At 51.1% G+C, this 23,750-nt stretch overlaps 1 protein-coding gene across 1 annotated transcript in view; it reads left to right on the top strand.

The window, feature by feature from the left end:
• ephb2b (eph receptor B2b) overlaps window positions 1-23,750 on the top strand; it is a 110,724-nt gene that overhangs the window by 39,466 nt on the left and 47,508 nt on the right. Inside the window, 2 exon segments of the mRNA XM_067244048.1 lie at window positions 4,905-4,984; window positions 14,911-15,595. Of these exon segments, the coding sequence (XP_067100149.1) occupies window positions 4,913-4,984; window positions 14,911-15,595 (757 nt within the window). The 5' untranslated portion in view covers window positions 4,905-4,912.

The raw sequence follows: 23,750 nt of genomic DNA, 5'->3' as shown, positions 1-23,750 counted from the left end.
CCGCGCTGTGCCCTGTGCTGTAGTTCTCCTGGTGAGGGAGATAAAAGGAAAAGGATGCCTGCGAGCCCGTTCACGCTGCATTCTGGAGGTCAACCCTTCCCTCAGAAACACTCTCATTAAAGCCTAAATACAGTGTGACCCTGTCCCCGACTGTCCTCCCTGGCGCTGAGTAAAATGGCTGCTAGACTGTGGTAGCATCAGTATTAGATGATAGATGTAGCCTATATAATATAACAGGGCCTGACTGTATTTACACTTTACCCGTTGTGTGTGTGTCTGTCTGTGTGTGCATGCCGGAAGGATAAATATGTGTTTGGAAGGCTGCACTTTTTGATGACTTGCCTGTGGCACAGCAGTGGGTACTGGTAAATGTAGTTTTCCCTTGCGCAGAGCAGTGGCTCCTTTGGGCTGTAGTTCCCTTAGAGGGGACAACTGGCTGCTGAGGGATGTAGTTCCCCTGTGGCAAAGCAGTGGCATCTGGAGGAGGTCGTTTCTTTGGGAGAGAGCGCAGACTGAAGGAGAAAGTCACAGGCAGGCAGTTCCTGAAGAATCCATTAGATGGAAAAATGGTATGTTCCATCTAATGTGCACTACAAGGCTAACAGCATGTGGAAACTTTTTTGTTGAACATCCCATTACAGAGTCATATGGAGTTGTTCCGACGCTTCTTTAGCTACCTCCACTCCACCATTAGACGTAGGAACATCTATGCAGCATGCAGCTGGTTTAGTGAGGTCAGACAGTGATGTTGGGCGATAAGGCCTAGCGTGCTGATGCTAATGGAACTCATCCCAACCATGGGGTTGAGAATAGGGTCCTGTACAGACCTGTCATTCCAACCTCATCCCACATCTCCACAAATAATATCCCAGAGAGCACAGGGGGTTTCATCATTCTGAAACAAGAAAGGACCTTTCCCCGACTGTTCCCACAAAGTATGAAGCACAGAATCCTCGTTCTCAGCCACGGAATCATCTTGACAGATGGCGTAGAGTCATTATCACTCTGGAGAATGCTTCTCCACTGATCCTCAGTCCAGTGGCGGTGAGCTTTATATCACTCCAGCCGGCGCTTGGCGCTGCCCGTGGTGATTCAAGGAAACACATTTCTAGAAACTTCTAACAAACACTTCTTGTGCTGACACTGCTGCCAGAAGCATTTTGAAACTCCTTAGTGGACGTTGCAACCAAACTAAAACCATGTTTACAGGCTAAACCCTTAAGCACTCATTTGAAGGGGTTTTCCAGAACACTTTTAGCCATGTTTAAACTGACTATGTTTAAACTGACTATCACACTGACTATGTTTAAACATAGCCTCTTTCTTATTGTCTTTTAAAAAGGAAGCTGTTGGTTACTTCACTTGGTTTTTGCTTAGACATTCTAACGTCTGTTTAATGCCCAACGAAACATGTCTCACAAGTGGATCACACCTCTCCACAAATAACTTCCTGTCACTCTTAGAAATAGTTTCCCTAGGTGATTCTCGCTGTTTGCATGTGTGGCTAGGGGCAGTATGTGTGTGCATGGCTTAGTGGCAGTGTGTGTGTCTTTGTGTGTGTGTGTGGGCGTGCGTGTGGGTATGAACAGTATTTCTGTGTGGCTTAGTGGTTGCGTGTATCTCTGGCTGTGTGTATGTATGTGTGTCTGTGTGTGTGTGTGTGTGTGAGGGCTGCTGACCAGTCTCTTTCCAGAGCATTAATCCCAGGCCTAGCAGGTCCTTGCTCTGTCAATTAGTGTGGGTATGAGTCCTGGAGCCCATCCTGTATCCGGCCTTGTGAACAGCTGCTCTGTCTAACCTTCACATTAATATGTTGCGACATCTACCTTCTCTCCTCTCAGAGACGGCTAGGGGCTGTCAGTGCACTGCTGCCCCCCCACCTCACCCCGCCACCTCCGCTCCCTCTCCATGCCTTCCTCCTCCTCTCATCCCGTCACATCAAAATCTTCTGTTTCTTCCTCTCTTTTCCTCTCTAGGTGTCTCTGTCTTTTCTCTCTCTCTCTCTCTCTTTATCTCTCTCTCTCTTTATCTCTCTCTCTCTTTCTCTCTCTCGCTCTCTCTCTTTCTCTCTCTCTCTCTCTCTTTCTCTCTCTCTCTCTCTCTTTCTCTCGCTCTCTCGCTCTCTCCCTCTCTCTCTCTCTCTCTCTCTCTCTCTCTCTCTCTCTCTCTCTCTCTCTCTCTCTCTCTCTCTCTCTCTCTCTCTCTCCCTCTCTCTCCCTCTCTCTCTCCCTTTCTCTCAGCTCTGTAAGTATTCCCTAGTCTGCCAGGTCTCATTGCATATTCATTCACCCTGAAGCCGAGTGAAGTGTTGACAAGCTGAAGCTCTCGCAACTTCCCACCCGCTCCTATACAGGCCCCGTTTGACCCCTGACCTCTAGCAGGGACTTGTGAGGAAACGGTTGTCAGACCCTCTCTCTCCAGATCCCTCCTTCCTTTTCTCTCTCTCTCTACCGCCCCGTTCTTGCTCTCTCTTTCTCCTTCTGTCTTTAACGTTCTCCTCCTCTACCTTTTTTTCTTGATAGGTGGCATATCTGTGGGTGCTGGGTACCAGAGTGTGAGGGGAGGGTGGGGAAAACGGGCGAGGAGGAGGGCTGGGCGGGCTTGTTCTGGGGCTAATGGATCCCTGTGGCTCCCTGCTCTCGGGACGAGTCAGCAGAAGGCTGGAAGGTGATCCTTCTTTCAGGGGAAGAAACCACTTGTCCTGCATGGGTGTGTTTGTGTGTGTGTGTGTGTGTGTGTGTTAGAGAGAGAGAGAGAGAGAGAGAGAGAGAGAGAGAGAGAGAGAGAGACAGAGAGAGAGAGAGAGAGAGAGAGAGAGAGAGAGAGAGAGAGAGAGAGAGAGAGAAGGAAGGAAGGAAGGAAGGAGAAAGATAGAGCGGGAGGGAGACTGAGAAAGAGAGAGAAGGAGAGAGGGAGAAAGATAGAGAAAGGGAGAGAGAGAGCAGATCAATTGGGGCGATGGTTTTCTGTGTGTGTCTGTGTGTGTGTATTTGACATTCCTGGGGGAGTTGACTCACTGCGCTGTAGCAGCAACCTCTCTCAAACACCACCGAGGGCCTTGATTATTCTCACTTTCCTCCTCAGCTAATTATCGTTATCGTTACAGGGGATAATTGCCGTCTCCCTGCCTCACACGCGTGTAGACTGTGCACTGCTCAGCTTGGAGCCATGCTGGGTTATCAATGGCAGCTAGGATGCAGTCTCATCTGCCTAATTATACCATTTGGGTTTTGTGATAAGTGAATGGGATGTGAAATATGTTATTATGTACTGGTTTGTGTCTGTGATTTGATGTTCGTTCCTAAAATAAATTGGAGCATGTGGAGTGTGATTTAACAAATATATAAGTATTTTTCTAGGTTTCCTCAGCTGGAAAAAATATATATAATTCAGAGGAGATCTGGGGTCATGTGGGGTCAAGTAGTGGAGGACTCGAAAGTTCTCTTTCTCTCATTTTCAATGTCTCTCTCTCTCTCCATCTATCTATCTTTGTCTCTGTAGCTGTTTGGTCAGTAGTGGGACTGTACTGGTTCTCAGTAGTGGAAGTGGACTGTACTGTATTCTCAGTAGTGGAACTGTGTTCTCAGTAGTGGAACTTTACTGTACGGGTTCTCAGTAGTGGAAGTGTACTGTACTGTACTGTACTGTATTCTCAGTAGTAGAACAGTACTGTACTGGTTCTCAGTGTGTTTCTTTATGTGTATCTGGGGTGATATCAGAAACGTCTTTGTGGTCGCCCAGGCAGTCAGCTGACCCCAACTAGCAGCTGTGTCACCTGATGAATGATCCCTCCATCTGCTCCACCTCCACTCTGGAGCACAGCTAAGTAGCAGGGGGAATCAATTAGGCTTGCAGATCGGGGAGAGAGAGAAAGGGAGAGGGGAGAGAGAAGTAGAGAGAGAGTGAGAGAAAGGAAAGGAGAGAGAAAGAGAGAGAAAGATGGAAAAAATATCCAGAAAGACACACACACACACACACAGTTATGACAGACAGCCCTTGCTGAGGTGTGGAATGTCATTTTGCTCTCTGAAGACCTCATGACAAGCAGGAGACACATTCTACGTGACCCCAATTACCAGAGGTGTTGTTTTCCACTGGCTAATCCTGCCAGCCGGATAGAGTGGCCAGCCTGCCCTGCACCCGCCCCCCTCTACACACCCCTCCACACACACACACTCACACACCTTACCCTCTTTCCCCCTCGCCTTCCCGCCCCTCCTCTCTCCTCTCTCCCTCCCCTTCCCTCAACCTCTCTCTCTCGCTCTTACCCAATCCCTCTCACCCCAATCCCGCTCTCCGACGCCCCCCTCCCCTTTCTCTTCCATGAATCCCCCGTGCCCCCCCACCTCCCCTAGCGACACCCAGGAGATGTGGCCTCCTCCTTGCCTTCCCTCAGGGCTCAGCTAAGTGTCTGTCTCTGTGTTGCTGTGGGACACGACCCTCGTGTTCAGTCAGTACAGTTAGTACATGAGTACAGTAGCAGGCTGAGTGGAACAGTGTGACCCTGGCGATGGCCTCAAGTTGCTCCCTGTTCTGTTCTAACTCTGTCCTCCATGCCTGGGCTACAGCTACGGGAATAATCTCTGAATTGATTAATTTAGCCAACGCTTTTATCCACTTCTGAGCTATACCCACACCACCATACAGTACAGAACAGTAGACTGCAGTATAGTACAGTACAGAACTGAATGGTACAGTACAGTAGACTGCAGGGGCCAAAAATACAATACAGGACAGTACAATTTAATACAGCACAGCAACCTAAACAATGCCAAGTAAACAACGAATAGTTGACAATAATGACATTGAACCTATTGCATGCCGTTGACATCATATACTGTATCAATTCTTTTTTTGAATGGATTGGTTTTGTGTTGACCCCCTCCTCTCTCTCCTTTCCTCAGAGACCTTGATGGACTCCACCACCGCCACAGCAGAGCTGGGCTGGACAGTCTACCCTGTGTCGGGCACCAGTGAAAACAGCGTAAGTCTCCTCACACACACACACACGCGCGCACGCAGACACACAAACAAACACACAGACACACCACACGACAGTTTGAAAAATATATGAGAAGGTTATTGGCTCAACATGGAAGTCAATACTGCAGTGAGCTTTTTACAAACTTCTCTTGCATCACGCTCGGTGCACACTGTGGTTAGTTAGAGCCGTTAGGTATCGACCACCGCTACTCTCTCTGCTCTGAAGAGATTCACACAGTTGATCTCCGCTCCAGCAGGCTTTCAAGCGTTTATATTTACAGGCGGCTGGCTCGCTAGCTTGCTATTGGTTTCCCTCAAGTTAACAGTCTCCATCTTCTCCAGGCTGACCCTGGTTGGCCCTGCCTCACCACACCTAACAGCACCACCAACGTCATTCCTTCACTGGTAAATACCAGTGTTCGGGAGGGAGGCGTGGAGCTACGTGTTATAGAGGCTGCTGCGGCGTTTGATGCACAGTGTTTCCAGACGCTCTGCCAAGGCATGGCTTCCATCTCGACTCCCCCGGGCCCTGTCGCTACCAGGATCCCAGACGTGTTCCTCCCCCCCTCTCGCCCCCCGCCTTCACCACCCTCGCCCCACCCCTCGCCTCCCTTCGCCACTCTCCTCTTCTTTTCTCCTCTCCCTGTTTCTTCCACTCCTTCACACTCTCTCTTTATCTCCCCTCCTCTCTTCTCTCCTCTCCCCTACATCCTCTCCCTGCTCTCTCCCGTCCCCGCCTCTTTCCCCGTCTCTTCCTCTCCCTCTCACTCCCCCAATCCCTCGCTCTCCCCTACGCCTCCACCACAAGATCCCAGCTCTTCAGAAACACAGGAACTATGTTGTACACGTATTAGCTCTTGCATTTTAGTAAACCACTCCCTGTTTTACCAAATTATTTGTGCTTCTGTGGTTTTTATCTGCGCTGGTTTGAATTAGAGTCTATCACGCTGTGTCCTTTAGAAGGGAAGGGGATGGGAAGAGCAGGATGAATCAAAGCTAGGATAAACAGTGTTCTTCAGACCACTGGTGCAGCTGCAGGCGGCACACGGCCTGCTCCCCGCTAGTTCTCCCCAGCAGCAGGGCAGAACAAAGACCCCTGCTGCCTTCCCTTCCTCCCCTTTCCTCCGTGTCTTGCCTTCCTACTCTCGTCCGTCTCTCTTTTTCCGTCTATTTCTGTCTCTCTCTTCCTCTTTCTGTCTGTCTCTGCCCTGCTCCCCCCCTCTTTCCTTCTCTCTCTCTCTCTCTCTCTCTCTCTCTCTCTCTCTCTCTCTCTTTCTCTCTCTCCCTTCCCCTCTCTCTCCCTCCCCTCTCTCTCTCTCTCTCTCCATCTCCATCTCTGGATTCAATATAAACACAGTAAGTCGTCGTCCCCCTCCCCTTAACCAGAGGCAGAACATTACAGGCAGTTTGCATCGCGCCCTACTTTCATCTCTGCAAAATGTGAGGTTTAGCAAAAACAATCGCTAAAGCCTGCGCTCCATTATTGCTATGAATAATAAGCGCAAACTTCCGTCTGGAAAATCAAACGCTTGCGAGACGTCGTCTGATTAAACCTGCGCTCGTCATTCATCCTCAACCTGGAAGGATGAGGCAGCGGACATCAAAGTGCAGACGTGTTCTCGTTTGCTCCGAGGGTTCTGGATATCCTTGTGTCAGACACACGCAACCTCAAACTCAGATGAAGTTTCAAAGTGAGAAGCTCACTCAATCAGACAGTCCCCCCCCCCCCTCCCTCCCCCTTGTGTCTCAGCGCTTTTGAGCACCACCCTGCTTCATGTGTGTCTGAACCAGACAATGGGCTGCAGTGTCTCAGTCTTGGCAATGTGTTTCCTGGATGGTTGCTGTCTGTGTCAGTACTACCTGCTAGTACCACTCATACACACACTACAGCCTGTCTGTGTCAGTACTACCTGCTAGTACCACTCATACACACACTACAGCCTGTCTGTGTCAGTACTACCTGCTAGTACCACTCATACACACACTACAGCCTGTCTGTGTTCGGCAGCGTGTAGACGGGGAGAGAACAGCTCCCAGGCACACATGCACACGTATGCACATGCACGCATCACACACAAACACACGCACAAACACACTCTCTCTCTCTCTCTTTCTCTCTCACACACACACACACAAACACACACTGTCTCTCTTTCACACACACACACACACACACACAAACTCTCTCTCTCTCTCACACACACACTCGTAGGATCCCGGCAACACGACAGCTGTGCTAACCGATATCTCTGTGTGAAGCAGCGAGAGGTGCTTTACAGTAGCTATTGTCTTCCACACACATGCCTGGGCAGTGGGAGCTTACAGGGGGGATCAGCAGCACTCAACACAGCGCCACTCCTCCAGTTGGCCTTCACGGCCCTCTGCAGCTTCATGAAACATATCCTCACCCGTAACACGAGAGACTAGCGAGCAACTAAGACACAAGCAGCACGTGGTTTCATCACCCCTTCACACTGGGTTGAGTTCTCCCAAGTTCGCCGAGATTATCGGTGAATAACGAGTCGTCCGTTGGCTTTGAAGTGATTGGACGGTATGTTGTAGGTGTTTGTCTTTCGGTGATGAAGTGCCAGCGCTCACATTCCTGGTGGGGAAAGTGATCTCTGTGAAACGTACCATTAAAGAGAGAGAGAGATGAGCGTAAATCAGCTTTCATGACCCGATCGGCCAGGTGTCTGCTTTCATCTTATCGCTAGTCTCTTCCAACACTCACTCCCCCACAACAGGAGTGAGGCTGAGACTAACATCATCTTGTTCTCCCCAAGGCCCCCAGTCGGGCTCAGAGTAAAAAAAAAAAAAAAAAAAGGTGTTATTATTCAGATCCTCCTCGTTATGTTTACCCAACTAATGTACCACAGTCACCTCAGGCTTTCATAGTGATACTGATGGTGTTCGAACAGAGCAGCTGTTCTGTTCCAATCCACAGGGTGTGGGATTGAACCCTGGTCTTCCATTCTTAAATGTTCAGTCTCTGTTGTTAGACCATGGGGCCCAGGAGGAGTTTTGGGGTTGCAGGTCTAGGCAGCGTCAGCCTGTCAGAAAGCTGGTGTCCAAACCTCCTCTACTAACCCCTGACAGACATGGGGTTTCATGTTTTATATTTGTGTGTGTGTGTGTGTGTGTGTGTGTGGGGGGGTTGTTCTGAGAGGGGTTAAGTGGTCAGTGGTCTCTCCTAAGTGGGATGCGGAGGATTGACGACACAGGGTCAGAAAGACTCTGACCCCCCCCCCCCCCCCCCCCCACACACACACACACACACACAGACACACTCTCAGCTGCTGCTGTCAGGAGACAGGACAAATTCACGATAGCCAGAACACAACAGGGAACTTCTTGGAAGGTTACATAAAGACCCATGAATCAACGGACATAGAGGGCCTTCCATAGAGAACTAAAGTATATGTTAGACTGCAAACACTACTGAACTATACATATATTTAAATATAAACACTATGTTATGGATCTTTAAACACAGGTCCAAATGATTTAAGGTGTTAGTTAACTGGATAGAACATGTGTTTCCCATCCCTATAGGAAGTATTAAAATTGTTTAAGAATGTATACATTATGTTTTATACATTTTGAAGTATCAACTAATTATTAACAAATGCGTCATATTGTGTAGTTAGAATAAAGTGTTACCAATGTAGGGATGAATAACAGAGTGCTAATGTGTTACAGGAATGTCCTTGAGCTATGTAGATGAGTGTTGATCCTCATTCAGCAGAGACAGGCCAACATGGTTACTGGAAAGTGTGTTGTTGTTGCGGTCAGCACGTAAGGAACAGGGAACTCCTTTGCTGGAGTGTAAGGGGGCAGGAAGGTCTGCCAATGCCAATGTTGTCACCAAAAATGTTTTTTATTTTTATTTTCTCTGAGTAAAGAAATTAACAAAGGAGGAATTCCCACAAAAATCCCGATAACTCACAAACAAACTAATCCCAAATCATATACAATGTAATTAGAGTCAAAGTCTGTGTTCTTACCAGCTCCATATCAAGCTGTCATGCCCCCCCATTTACAAGCCGTAATTAGGCTTTCATACCCTGTGGCCTGCCTAGCCTACCTGGGGAAAAACCATCTCCCCAGGTTAGGAGGGGGGAGGTGCAGGAAAACACATCCGGAAAAACATTTCCCATGATACATGTCTGTACAAACGCAAGTACATAGTATTGATGACTACGAATATAACCGATAAATGAACAACGACCAAAAGATAGAAGAGCTGCCCGAAACAATTTTGCGTGAACGCCAAGGTAACAACAGCTGACCTTTCAAAACCCGCCATTCCGTCTGCTCATGCCTCCGACAGGATGAGACGCCGCTGCCTTGGTTGGTAACTTCAAAGGGATTTCAAACTCATGACAAAACGGAAAACTAGCTTTGTGTGCTATAAAAGTGGTGGTATTAACGAGGCAATAAATACTTATTGAATGAACGTGCGTAACATGTTTATTTGGCAACTCGCATTTGCAGCACAAGGAAGCGGAAAGCAGGTTGATATTTTTGAACTGGAGAGTAAAAAGGTACAATGAAAAGGGAATCTTTCAAATTGAGAACAGTGGTGTCTCCTTTAGACTAAAGGGTGTCAATTAATAGTCAAACACATCCGTATTTAGGTGTTATGTTGGTTTGTGTAAATGTCAGTGTCGTCCCTAATAAGAACATACATTTTGTGACTCCTAGACTCAAAACACAGATCTAACTTAATATATCCCTCTAAACAGGGACAGAGATGTGTTTGACAGCTTCACCAAAGCCCTCACTCTTTAACCAACTTGAAGCATGGAACTCATCTGAGACTCAAACCACTTCGAAATGGAATAACATAAACCAACGATTCCAATTGAAACCAGGACTGTAAAACTATCGCTTAGCCCTTTGCAGACCTCCTCATGAAAGGGGAAAACCCTTCTCCGTGTACGTCCATTTTCATGTGAACTCCAAGACGACAGCGTCGCGATGGCATATAATACTGTATTTCACTTACTCCTGAGGAAATATGTAAACCAACTCTTCATATATGAAGCATGCAGGAAGATGGGGATCGGGGAAGCAATAGGTAGATTGTTTGTCTTACTTCACATGTTGTACATTAAGGCTAGGCAATGATAATTGACATTGACGGCAGCAGACAGTTCTACTTATATGTATGTGTATCTCTCACCCAGCTCTCTCTCTGGGTCTCTCGCCCAGCTGGCCTCTCTCTTACTCAGCCCAGAGTGAGGGCGGGTATCTCTCGCCCAGCTTGGTTATCTCTAACGCAACACAGAGTGAGGGCGGGCGTCTCTCGCCCAGCTCTGACAGATCTCCCACGCCGGCTGCTGATTGGGCGTCAGGGCCGTGAGGGGTTCCCAGAGTCCACCCTGCTTCCTGAACGGGGTGTTTATTTTCTGTTCCCGGAGAGGGAGATCAGGAATGAGCGGCACTCCGTGGGTGCTCTGGTATCTCAGCCGATGATTGATGGACACGCACCAGAGACGACGTGAGACGAGAAACCCAGCTCAAGCAGTGTCAAAAGGCAACGGTTTTAATCTGACTTTAGGGGCAAATCTCAGTCTCACAGGGAACACATTTAAGACTCCTTAAATGGATGAGCTCACTTGTCCAGTTCAGTGACTCCAGAGGTATTTTCTCCGTGTGATTGGTGAGCGTGCTGGAGCAGAGAGCAGTCTTTGGGGAGTAGTTTGGGGTCTGGTGCTGGAAACTAGACTCGATGTTTCAGCTGAGACTGAGCGCTCTGCTCCACTCTACTGACAGAGCACAGACACAGTGCCAGGGAGACTCATAGGTGTCGCAGGTCAGCTAAACTTTCACCTTCCCTTTCATTCTCTTTGTCTCTCTCCCTTACTCTCTCCTGCCAGTTCAGCAAAGGCTTTAGTGGCATGAAGTGCATTTGTAAATACTGTCAAAACAACAGTAAAATGCGAACGATAACATCGATAGTAAGTTAGGAGAGGAGGAAGAATGTTTAGCAAACATTGAGTTGAACATTAAACCCCCCCCCCCCCCCCCCAAAAAAAAATGACTCTCCCTTTTCTCTCTCTTCCCTTCGTTCTTTCTTTTCTATTGATCTCCCTCTCTCTCTCCCCCCCTCTATCTCCATTTCTATCTATCTCCCCACCTCCCTCCCTCTCTCCTTCTCTTTCAATCTATCTCCCTTAACGCCCCTTCCTCCCTCAATCCCTCCCTCCCTCTCTGTCTCCCAGGCAGGAAATGTATTGATCGGGTCTCGTTCCCAGACATCATCACTACGCTGCAGCAACTCACTCCTCCCCAGACGGCTTCACTTCTGGCACGGCGCACGCCGTAGCCCTGCTCCAAAACATCCCCCCACTGTACAGACATGCCCACGGAAACACACAGCCAGTACCGTATGCTGCCCGCATTCCACAATTCCCAGCATGCACCCTGAGAGTTCTGAGCCGAGCGTTAGACTAAGTAGAGTTTAAGCTCCTTTTAGCTGCAGTTAGAAGATGGCCGCCGACGATCTCCCCCCGGGCCTTCTGTTCCCGGTCAGTCAGCGAGGCAGGACAGGCTGCTGTTGTCTCCTCACCGGCTGGCTCCGACACGGCTGGCTTTACGTTTGGGCAGGACCCTCAAGGCCGTAGCTGTTAGCCTGCTCTCTGCGGCGCCGCCCTGGGTAGCGCCGGTGTCCGCTGTGTTTGGGTTCCAGCCTCCCAGCGCTACAGGGCCGATGACACATCGCCCCGAGTGGGTCTCGTCAGAGCCAGAGCCTCACCCCACTTGAGCCTGGGCCAAGACCAAATGTGTGTGTGTCTGCTGTGTGTATTTTTGTATGTGTGTGTGTGTGTGTGTATTATGTGTTGGTGAGCGAGTCCAGGTCCTCTCTTTTTCAGTCTGTCGGTTCTTCCTGTCTGGAGACTCGGCAAAACGTGGGTTTGGGTGGGACTGGGGGCGGGGTGGGGGGGTAAACTGGCAGCAGCGTGCCTCAAAATACCCCTGCCCTATTCCTCCCCTCCTTCCCCCTTTGATCTTGCGATTGCTATTTTCCCGTTCCCCTCGGCACAGAACAGCGGAGCGATTTACGGCAGAGACTGGAACGGGGGAACTGTGAACAATATTGAAGTTGTTTCCACTGGAGGTCTTTGATGGCCTGGGAGCAGCGAACACTCTCAGCTCAGCCCGGGGCCTTTGATCGCGGAGCACACATCACGGTCCCTGCTCAAACGCTTACTTGTCCGCCAGCACTCCATAACCTGCCCCACGGGCCAATCAGAGTGGACTTGGCCAGCCACAGCCAATAGACTGACGGCAGCAACTGGAGAGGGAAACGAACCAAAACAGGATAAAGCTTGTGTTGTAGTTCCCAGTAGTGCTTTACTTACTCCTCCCTTCATTCTGCTTCACAACCACCCTTCTTTTCCCTTCACTCCCTCCCCTTTTAGCCCTAAAACCTCCCCTCCAACACCCCTCCAACCACCTCCAACACCTTCCCCTCCGCTCAGGACACATGACCACCCCGCGGTCGCACTCCCCTGACGGGCCCGAGGGGGAAACTGTGAAGATGAAGACGTTTCTTCTCATTTCACACTTGCCGCTTGATCGCCGGGCCTCTTATTAGGCTCTATTTGCTTCCCTCCACTGGCTCTGATGAAAGCCGCCCGGAGAAGCAGTGACAGGACAAAAAGGGGCCCTCCATCAAAACACATTTGTTTGGGGTCTTTTTTAGCAGCCCTCCCTCCCTCTCTCCCTCTCTCACTCCCTCCCTCGGCTTTCGCTCCAGCCTCTCACTCTTTCTACCATCACCACTCCCCCCACCTCTCTATCCCTCTACTCTTTGCTTTTCTTGAGCAGCTAGCAAGCAACCCCCCCCCCTGTCCCCCCCCCCCCCCCCCCCGCCCAGTTCACTCACTCATTGAAGTCTGACGGTGCGACCCTCGGGGCGGGCGAACAAGAGGACGTCACACTCCGTCCCTCCCTGTTTAATCGTCCATCCTCCGACGAGCCACCTCACCGCTCTCTGAATGGAGTCTGTCTCTGACAGGGGGGAGGGGGTGGGGGGTTGGGAGGGGGGTCTCACGACTGCTCACGACCCCGCTTGACTGTGTCCATTGATGGCTGCGACCCCCCCCCCACCACCACTCCCACCCCCGCCACACCAAAGAACACCGCTCAACCATATGTGACAGAATGTACCAGACCCTGTGGACCCGGTTGACCTCCGTTACTACAGCAGAGTGGCTCGAGTTGCTTTTTCAAAACGGCGGGTTTGGACGCTTTACGCTTAGATAAGCGGCCATGACTAAATACGAATGTTGTTTTCTTCAAGACGGTAGTCTGTGGTTACTGGTCTGGTCGTGTCTCCCTCCTCCGTGCACAGAAGAGGAAATCTGTAAACCAAACATTTAGATTTAATGTGGAGCTGTCAAGGGGTGTGAGGAGTAAATGGGACATGGGAATACGGAACAAAAGACGTTCTAATTAGTCAAAGAGTGTGTGATAGAACGCAGGTTCTTAAACAGGGGGAGTGACTTTCTCCTCCCCGCCCGTCACTTTTGCTGTCGCAGCCCTCGTTAAGTGGGCACTAATTTGGGAAATTATGTCAGTTGTGAAATGAAGAGTGATAGGGGTGGGGGGTGGGTGGGGGAGGTTCCTGGGGGAAGTGGGGGAGGGGGCTGGGGGGGGGGGCGCGAGGGGGGAGGCGGGTGCAGCGTTGAGTGCTGAGGGTGGGAAGATACTCTGGGGCTCAGGACAAGCCTCCGCAGGACCGGGTCAAGGTCATCCTCACACGCTCCCTGGTCGGGAGGCTGGGAGGCCGGCGGTGCTGGAACCTTATTGGCTCTCAGTGTGACAAGGGTGGAGCTAGCTTACTGTACACTGTGTCCGCCGACACAGGAAAGGGCCGATCAGAAGATAAATCAATGAGACGTCTAACTGCAATGGACCAATCAGAAGATAATTCTTTGAGGAGCCAACCTGCAATGGACCAATCACAAGATAAAGCTTTGAGGATTCAACTCAAACTGGATTAACGACGGGCGCTCGCTAAAACAAACAATCTGCTGACGTCTTGGGACTGGTTCCCCGACACTTCCTTTTCGGGTCGTTCTATCAGGGGACTCCACACAGACAGGAGCCAGGTTCGAATGCCCTGCCAACTGGGTACTCCAGCGAGGAAGGACCGGTGCCAAGCCCTCGCTGTGGTCCTACCTGTCTGTGTGCCAGCCAGCGTGGCAGAGTGGCCGTGCCAGGGAGGGGATTAAACACCCTTCCCTGCCCCTGAACCTGTAATCTCACCCCCCACTAGGAGAGCAGCATGAGGCTGTCACAGGCCCGCTCATGATCTCTGCAGCGTGGTTGGGTGTCTGGACAGCTTCGATGTGGTTGGTTTAGCTTCATTTAAAACAAGTGTTATCCCCCCCAAAAAGAAAGGAAGTGAACTGTGGTTACATGAAGCGTACGGGCAAACAGGCAAATGCCTGGACGGATGTGGTGTGACGTACTGTACTGCAATGTAACAAACCGTACCGCGGAGTACTATGCTGCACTGTGCTGCAAATGGCTTGTAGATTTAAAAATATCTTGACAGAACACAGGTTAGAGTCCAGTTCTACTGTACAGTAAGTGTAAACTACAGTGGAGCTACAGGGCCCCAGTTAAAGGACAATATACTTATGTTCTATCTAATTTCAATGTATTACATGAGAGCTTCATACATTTTCATGATATTTGTTCTACTCAATCGGAAGTGTGTACGTTGATAACAATGGGAAAAGTGTTCTTACTGTTGTGTTGGGTACATCGACGACTAATATATCTGTCTTTTTCTCCCACTCTCATTCTCTCTTTCCCTCTGCCTCCCCCTTTGTTCTCTCCCTCTCTCCCTCTCCTTTCCTCTCTCCTCCCCTCCCTCCCTCCCCCCACCATCCCCCCCCCCCCTCGCAGTGGGAGGAGGTGAGCGGCTACGACGAGAACATGAACACCATCCGCACCTACCAGGTGTGCAACGTCTTCGACAACAACCAGAACAACTGGGTCCGCACCAAGTACATCCGGCGGCGCGGCGCCCAGCGCGTCCACGTGGAGATGAAGTTCTCGGTGCGCGACTGCAGCTCCATCCCCAACGTGCCGGGCTCCTGCAAGGAGACCTTCAACCTCTACTACTACGAGTCCGACTCGGACTCAGCCACCAGGAACTCCCCGGCCTGGATGGAGAACCCGTGGATCAAGGTGGACACCATCGCGGCCGACGAGTCCTTCTCCCAGGTGGACCTGGGCGGGCGGGTGATGAAGATCAACACGGAGGTGCGGAGCTTCGGGCCCGTGTCGCGCCACGGCTTCTACCTGGCCTTCCAGGACTACGGCGGCTGCATGTCGCTGATCGCCGTGCGCGTCTTCTACCGGAAGTGCCCGCGCGTCATCCAGAACGGCGCCGTGTTCCAGGAGACGCTGTCGGGGGCGGAGAGCACATCGCTGGTGGCGGCGAGGGGCGTGTGCATCGCCAACGCCGAGGAGGTGGACGTGCCCATCAAGCTGTACTGCAACGGCGACGGCGAGTGGATGGTGCCCATCGGGCGCTGCATGTGCAAGGCCGGGAACGAGGCGGTGGAGAACGGGACCGTGTGTCGAGGTGAGGCCCCGCCCCCACGCTCGCCCCCCTCCTCTCACCCCCCCTCTCCTCTCCTCTCCTTCACTCCAGCTCTACTGGAGGCGACCACGCAGTCTTGTGCTCCACCCTGCTTTACCCTCCTTTGCTTTATCCTCCTCTATGCTACTCTACTCTCAGGTACTGTGCTGCACTGTACTGCACTCTCGTCTACTTTACCCAGCTCTGCTCTTCTCCACTGTACTGCTGTCTACTCTTCGGTTCACTTTTCCACCCTTCTGTAGTCTTCTGTAGTCCACACCTGTCTACCCTGCTGTAGGAGATGTGCTCCCACTGAGACAGAGAGCTGAAGAAACACATGAGCTGAATAGGATGATTGAGTGTGGAGATCCTGCTCTGGTTCTGTGTGTGTCCAGGCCTTGGGGCTTCCACAGGGGGAAATCCTGTGTTTCTGTGAAACTTTACACTTTCATCAACAAGGTGTTTCCAAACCCATTACACACGCACACACACACACACACACAGGTACAAATACAGAAACGCACACACGCGCACGCACACACAATGCACACGTACATTTACGGCACGCACAAAGAGGCACACACACACAAACCTTCGACACCAGCATAGTGTTTGATCCACGCCCATCTTTTCATATTCCCTGAATGTGAACCTCAGGTTTTTCCCCTAGTAATGATACCCCGGCGAATATGACTGTACATGACAGGCCTGAACATCTGGCTCCGAACGTCTCGTCCTCTGAAGCGGGCGAATGTGCAGCATGCCTGGAACGCCGTGAGAAGCCGTCAAACGGCGAGGGGGAGTGTCGGATCACAGGTGTTTGGACTCCAATCACAAACTGGCTCTCACAGACGGGAGATTCTGGTCAATCTCCCGGTTATTTATCGCCTTCAAACACCGCTGCTCCTCGTAACAGACTCAATCTCCCTCACTCGCCCGATCCTTCCTAGACTGGGAACTCACTTACTCGGTGTGAACAGGAAACAAAAGGACTGTAAATGTGAGGCTGTTACCTCAGGGGAAGCTGTCATTTGAATACGCTGTATGTGTGGGATGTGTGAATGCGGAGCTGTACACTTAATCATTTGGTCCCGGTTGTTCTAATTCCCTCCCAGTGTTGGAGGGGAAGAGGGGGGGGGAGGTTACACAGGGTCGGCTACCGCTCAGCAAAGGACTGGTGTTGAGGGACGACCCACTTGATGCACACTCACTCACACACACACACACAAACACAACCAGAGGACGATCTCAGCCCCACAGCAGGACAGGGAACTATTTCTGTAGACTTCCTCTGCAGTGTTGAGTCAGCCAGCACACTCCCGCCTGGTTGTTCCAGAAGCTTCCACCGAGGAGCTGATGATTCTCTCCAGACGCCCACGGTTCATCCTCTTCTTGTCCGTGTCGGATCCGCGCGCCGTTTGAGCCGTGGCGGGGCACATCGATTTGCCGCTTTTTTCCGATATCGCCGTGCCCACCATCGCCTGCTGCCCGCTTGATGTTGTTTGTCAGCTGCCCGTAGGAGGTGTTGGCTCTGCATGCTCAGACATCAGGAAGAACAGGAAGCAGGGGGGAGGGGGGGGGGGAGGAAACAACAGGCAAGAGGAGAGCAGAAGAGGTGAGGGGATGGTAAAGAAGAAGAGAAGAAGAGAGGAGAGGAAAGGAGGAGACAGGAGAGGAGGGGAGAGTAGAAGAGAAGAGAGGAGGGGAGGGGGGCGGAGAGCCGAGGAAGAGGAGAGCCCAGAAGAGGAGGGTATTCTCCTCCTCCGCCCCCCGTTGCTCACAAACAGGCGCTCAGTGTTAGTGTTCTGCTAATGAGGACACACAGAGGGCCTCCTTAAGGAATACACACCAATAAGAGGCGAGGAGGAGGATCACTGCTCTAATTCCGAACCCCCTACATAATTACACAAATGGGCTTGTTTTCTGACCTACATGTAATTCACTCTGCCTGTGTGTGGAAACTAGATTAGACCAGTACGGTCTGCAGGGATATCCCCCACATCAATCAGCAGGTTCTGAGGAGCTGGGCGTGGTGGAGGGACTTCACCTCAGCACACGAGCGGCGTTTGTGCTTCCCCCTGCGGACCTCCTCTCGCCTCTCGTCCCACCCTGTTGGTTCTCCGGGTGAGGAACCGGATGTGATCGCTAGTTGAGGCTAGTTGTCGGTTCTCCGCAAGGTTCCCCCCTGAAGGAACCTCTGTCTGGTCTTCCTTCGCGCAATCCCTGCTGTCTTTCATCACCTGTCTCTCTGCCTTCTTGATGTGTGTTGTACTGGTAGTGTACTGATGCACGCATGCACACAAACACACACGCCATAACACAAACAGACGTGGACACACACACACTCACACACTCACACACTGGGGTGAGTGTATTCAGTCAGTTCATCATTGTTACTATGCCAGGGTCCCATAGACACAGCCGGTCTCTTAAATCTGGATGAGTCTTATATCCAACAGCCAGCAAAACTGCCAGTAACACACACACACTTTACTGCTCCATAGCTACGAGACTCCAGACAAACCCTGGCACACACACACCAGAATAGAGAGAACCGTATTAATCAAAGTAGACCCAGGCTGTGACACACCATGTGTGTGACACACCATGTGGCATCGTGTGTGAGCGGACTTCTGACGGGGACGTGTCCTAGTGGAGGCCCTGAGTGTGTTAACGTGGGTGTGTGCTGGATGGCGGTCTGGATGCGTGTGAGTGTGGTCAGTCAGGGCGTTTGAGCTGCCTTGTGGTCGGCTGATGGATTGATTCATGAACAACAGACCTTCTCCTGCTGGTGTTTGGGTAATGGGGTGATGTTGGGGTGGTGATGTGTGGGGGGAGGGGGTACCTCCAGGGACACACTCTCAGAGAGCTGCTGGTGTCTCCTGTCCCGAGGATGAGGGATCAGCAGATAGAGAAACCAGAGGAGAGGCCAGGGTAGAGGCCGGGGTAGAGGCCAGGGTAGAGGCCAGGGTAGAGGCCAGAGGAGAGTCCAGGGAAGAGACTAGGGGAGAAGCCAGGGTAGAGGCCAGAAGAAACACCAGAGGAGAGGCCAGGGAAGAGGCCAGGGTAGAGGCCAGGGTAGAGGCCAGGGTAGAGGCCAGAGGAGAGTCCAGGGAAGAGACTAGGGGAGAAGCCAGGGTAGAGGCCAGAAGAAACACCAGAGGAGAAGCCAGGGTAGAGGCCAGAAGAAACACCAGAGGAGAGGCCAGGGAAGAGGCCAGGAGAGAGGCCAGGGGAGAAATCAGAGGAGAGGCCAGGGGAGAGACCAGAGGAAAGACCAGAGGAGATCAGGAAGCTGTCGTATTGTATTATTTATAATACAACTGTCGCTAAATTCTTACATCTCAACAAAACATGTAATTACCCATGTAACAATTAAACCCTTGGCAAGGCTTTCGGCAAATAATTACACTTTGACATGAAATATGTCAAAATATTGACGTTAGCATAGGGTTTGTTTGAACCTAAATGCAGGGCTTTCTCCCTGCGATCGTCTTACGAGGCAGATTAAGTTTCTGCTCCGAGAAGTAGACAGCACCAGGCTCTCTCTCTCTCTCTGTCTCTCTTTGTCCGTCCACTCTCTCTTTCCTCTCTTCTACTCTCCTCTCTCTATGCTCTTTCTCTCTCCACTCTCTATCTTCCCCGTCTCCCTTTCTCTCCCATTTACTCTCTCTCTGTCCTTTTCTCTGTCTCTCTCTCACTCTTCTCTATCTGTCTCTCTCTCTTTGTCTTTCTCTCTTCCACTCTCTCCCTCATTCTCCCTCTCTTTCCTCTCCCCCAGCAGCGGGGGGACTAATACAGCCTGTCCACGTTCCACACATCACACGTCCTGTCCTTCTGCCCCTCCCCTTCCCGGCTCCCCCCAGCACCGAGCCCACAACCAGAGCCACGACCACAGCTGGGGACACAGCCCCCCCCCCCCCCCCCCCCCCTCCCCCCTCCCTCTCCCTAACAATGGCCGCCGTGTGTGTACCATCTCTGTAACCGGATCCTCTCAGCCCATGCTCTTGTGGCTTGGCGGGGTCTTGACCGCGGGGTGTGTGTCTCCTGTTAAAGAGCAGCAAAGAATCTCCCAGTTCAACAGGAAGGAGGAGTCCGAGTGACACAGTGTTGTCTCGGCGACGGTGCCGCCTCAGAGCAGGAAGGTCACACGCAGCTGGGCTTTCACCAGGCCGCTCGGAACCCGGGGAATGTGTTCCGATGACAATGATGCTAATGCCCGGCGTAGTTTACACAAGCACGAGGCCTCACAGTCTGTCATTACCATGCACATAGTTAGACCAGGATACAGAAACTGTTTGCTGTCTGTTCTCATGCTGAGGGGCAGAAACAACAAAACTGTGAACGCAGGACTTACTGTCAATATTCCATCCTCACATACTGTGTTACCTGAGGGAGTGTGTGTGTGTGTGGGGGGGGGGGGGGGGGGGGGGGGGGGGGGGGGGGGGGGGGTGAGGGAGGGGGGAGGGAAGGGGGAGGAGGTGAGGAGAGAGAGGGGGATTTAAGGGGATGTACAAGGGGAGAGGAGAGAGGGAGAGAAGGATCAATGGAGAAAGAGAGGACGCGAGCGAGGAAGAGGAAGAAGTGAAGTGATTGATCCTCAGGACAGGAAATGAGTCACAGAGCCTCGGACAGAATCCCTGTCATTACTGTGTTGGCATCACGAATGGTTTAGTGCCGCAGATCAGACACACACAGACACACACACACACACACACACAGACACACACAAACACACACACGTCTCTGAGCTGCCTTTTTTTCCCAACGTGCCCCTGCCGGTGACGACAGCTCTAATTGCTCTTACAGCACACAAGGGAGAGCGGCCATGCTTGTGACTGGGATGACTCCTCCCCCCCCTCACCCCCCCCCCCCTCACACAGAGAAGCAAAGCACAACAAAACAAACACACCCCCTCCAGCTTTTTGCTGCATTGCGAGAGTAAACAAAGCCTCGATGGCGGAGCTGGGAGAGTGTGATTCAGCCTCCCCCAGAGACACAGCACTGTTGACAGGGGAGGAACACATTCTATTCACCGATGCTGTCCTGGTTAGATAAACGGAGGACAAGTTTTCCTGGCGGATGAAAAGTCTTCTCATCACAGCTGCTAATTACCAGGATGCCTTCTTGCCGAATCACAGGAAAAATGAGCAGAGTTTATTTTTTTGCTCGGAAAGTTCCGGTTGAATCTTGTCGAGAGAGGAGGCTTTCAGGGGCTTGCTGTACTGTAGCTCGGTGTGGTCTGTGGACATGTGGTTCTTTTGCAGCTCGAGTGAGTGGTGGGCTGGGGGGGTTGCGGTCCTTGATCCGATGATCCGTGACGGTCTGACCTCAGGGGCCCCCCAGGGGCCCCCAGGGAGCAGTCCCAGATCCTCTATCTTCTCCTCCTAACTGGGATGAGATTTCATGATGGCCGCCTGGCCGGGGGATCATCCTGTCTGTCTCTGAACACACACGTCGTCCGCACACACACACACACACACACACCATTCTTCCATACAGCTGCATAACACATAGCCTCTTAATCTTCATTCACAGACATGCATGCATCCGCGAGGTAAGAACATGCATTACTCACACACGCACGCACGCACACACACCTTATCATTCGCCCTTGCCTCAGCCCATCCATCACATGTGAACAGGATAACGCGGGGTGAGGTATCTGTGTCTCGCCTAAGGCTCAGAGATCAGGGCCTACTAGAGTGTAAACCTCTTCCATATGGCCGTGTGCGTGTCGGGTCTGACCCCGTATGGCCCTCCTGCTCTGGGTCCGGACCCCGTCTGTCTCCCCTCCTTATCCCTCACCATCTGAGGCAGCCCAGGCCGGCCCTGGCTCTTCTCTCTTCACCTGACCTCTCCCTGGTTCCTCTTTTATCTGCAGGGGCCTCTCTCTGTCTCTCGCTTCGTCTGTCTCTCTCTCTGTTTCTTTCATTTTCTCTCTCCGTCAACATCTTCCGTTATCTTTCTCTTAGATCCTCTTTGTTTGTTTCTTTCTGTTTCTCTCTCTCTCTGTGAAGCATCCTCCAGATAAAAACAATATCTATATTGTATGTATCCACATACCTACCGTGCATGCATACTGTTCAACCATAAATGTCTACTTCATACATGTACTGTATATGTAATATCCTTTTCTCATCAGACAAAGAGAATAGGACAAAAAGAGAGAGTAAGGAGACAGAGGGAGAGAAAGCTTGAGAGAGAAAAAAAGAGAGAGAGAGAGAGAGAGAGAGGAAGAGAGAGATGTAAGAGACCTGTGTGATCTCAACCTCTGTCATGTCATAGCTCATATCCTGTTAGAAGCATGAGCTTGTTCCATCTGGTCTCTCAGTGTAAACATGAGAGAGAGAGGGATTAATGACCGGTCTCTCTATCTGAACAGGAGAGAGGGATAGATGAAAGGTCTCTATCTGAACAGGAGGGAGAGAGACAACCAGTCTTTCTATCTGCACAGGATAGAGACTGAAGGATAGATGACAAGTCTCTCTATCTGAAGAGGTGAGAGAGAGGGATATACAGTGTGTCTGATCTCTGTTTGACCAGGAGAGGATAACATGCTCCTCTAGTCTGACCTTGTTTGTTTTTTTTTTTTTGTCAGTCACAGCCACAAACAGACACACACAGCCACACACAGCCACAAACAGACACACACAGCCACAAACAGCCACACACAGTCACACACAGTCACACACAGCCACACACCGCCACAAACAGACACACACAGCCACAAACAGTCACACACAGTCACACACAGTTACACACAGTCAGGAATATATAGGAAAACCAACATTGAGGTTGTGCAGGAACGCAGTGGAGAGTCATGTGACGATGGTGGGTCGGGTCAGTTCACTTCCATCTGGATTCAGGAAATACTTGAGAATAAACCACTTATTCAATTTGATCGTGTTAAAAGCAAATTATAAAATTTGAATTAAATTTATCCCAGCCCTGCTGACTGCTATAGGCCAATGTCAAAGCTATTCTTAACATGAAAGCACATCCACACACGTCACTAGTCAGTCACACACACTCTCAAACACACATGCACACACACATCACATGTCAGTCACATGTGTGTTGCGTGTCCTCTGTGTCCCTGGAATGAGCTGTGCAGTTGTTCACACACAGTTGACCTCCGGCCCTCGTTGAAGGGTAGGCTGACGACCCCCTCTCTCCCCCCGTCCGTCACTCGATCTCCTGGAACATCATTCATCAGATATAGTTACTCTGCATGAAGGGCCCTAATGCACAGGCATGTGTGGGACCTGGGGAGGCTGTGGCCCAGAGGGGAGGAGCTGCCGCTATTGGTTTGATAGATAGGATGGGCTTAGACAGATGGGAGGGGGTGGGTCAAGTGTGTGTGAGTGTGTGTGTGTGGGGGGGGGTGGGGGGGGGGGGTGGGGGGGGGGGGGGGGGCTTGAACATGTTGGAGGAGCTTGGATGTGTGGAAGGAGCTTAAAATCTAGGAGGGGCTCGAGCATGTGGGAGTGGCTTAAATACATGGTATGGGCTTAGATAGACCGGAAGGGCTTAGACATTTGAGGGGTTGAGCCAAGGTTGGTTACAGATGGGAGTGATTTAGACAGGTAAGAGGTGCATACGCAAGTGGGAGGAGCTAAGTCAAGGGGGCGGAGCTAACACAGGTGTGTCCTGACATCACACAGAGCCCTCCTCATGATACCTCACCTGCCTTCTCAAACTTTTACAAGCACTGCTCACCTTTGACAATAAACACAACAACAGCAGTTATCTATATTTTCCTACTAATAAAATGAATATAATACCAGAAGAATACCAAAGTAATGGTCATAATCCTGAAATGGAGGATGTGGGTAAGGCAGAGAGGAGGGAGGTTGTAGGTAGTGGATGAAACAGAGCCCCATGGCCCCAGGCTTCAACATGGCACTGGAAAGCACTGGGAACCAGAGAACTATATACAGCCTTACATAGTAGAGACACACTTCAAACAACAATAATGGATTCTAATATTAGCTCTGCAGAGATCCCCTCTCGCTTTTAGGATGTGTTTAAAGATTGAACAGGACTGAGACCATCGAGAGGTGGAAAGAGAGAGACAAGAGAGGCAGAGAGGTGGAGAGAGGGGGATAGGGAGAACGGACAAAGAGTGAAAGAGCAAGAGAGAGAGAGAGAGAGA

The sequence above is a fragment of the Osmerus mordax genome, chromosome 1 (genome assembly GCF_038355195.1).
Source record: "Osmerus mordax isolate fOsmMor3 chromosome 1, fOsmMor3.pri, whole genome shotgun sequence".
Classification (NCBI taxonomy): Eukaryota; Metazoa; Chordata; class Actinopteri; order Osmeriformes; family Osmeridae; genus Osmerus; species Osmerus mordax.
The sequence above is the reverse complement of the archived record's forward strand: the minus strand, read 5'-3'. Positions and strand labels throughout refer to the sequence as shown.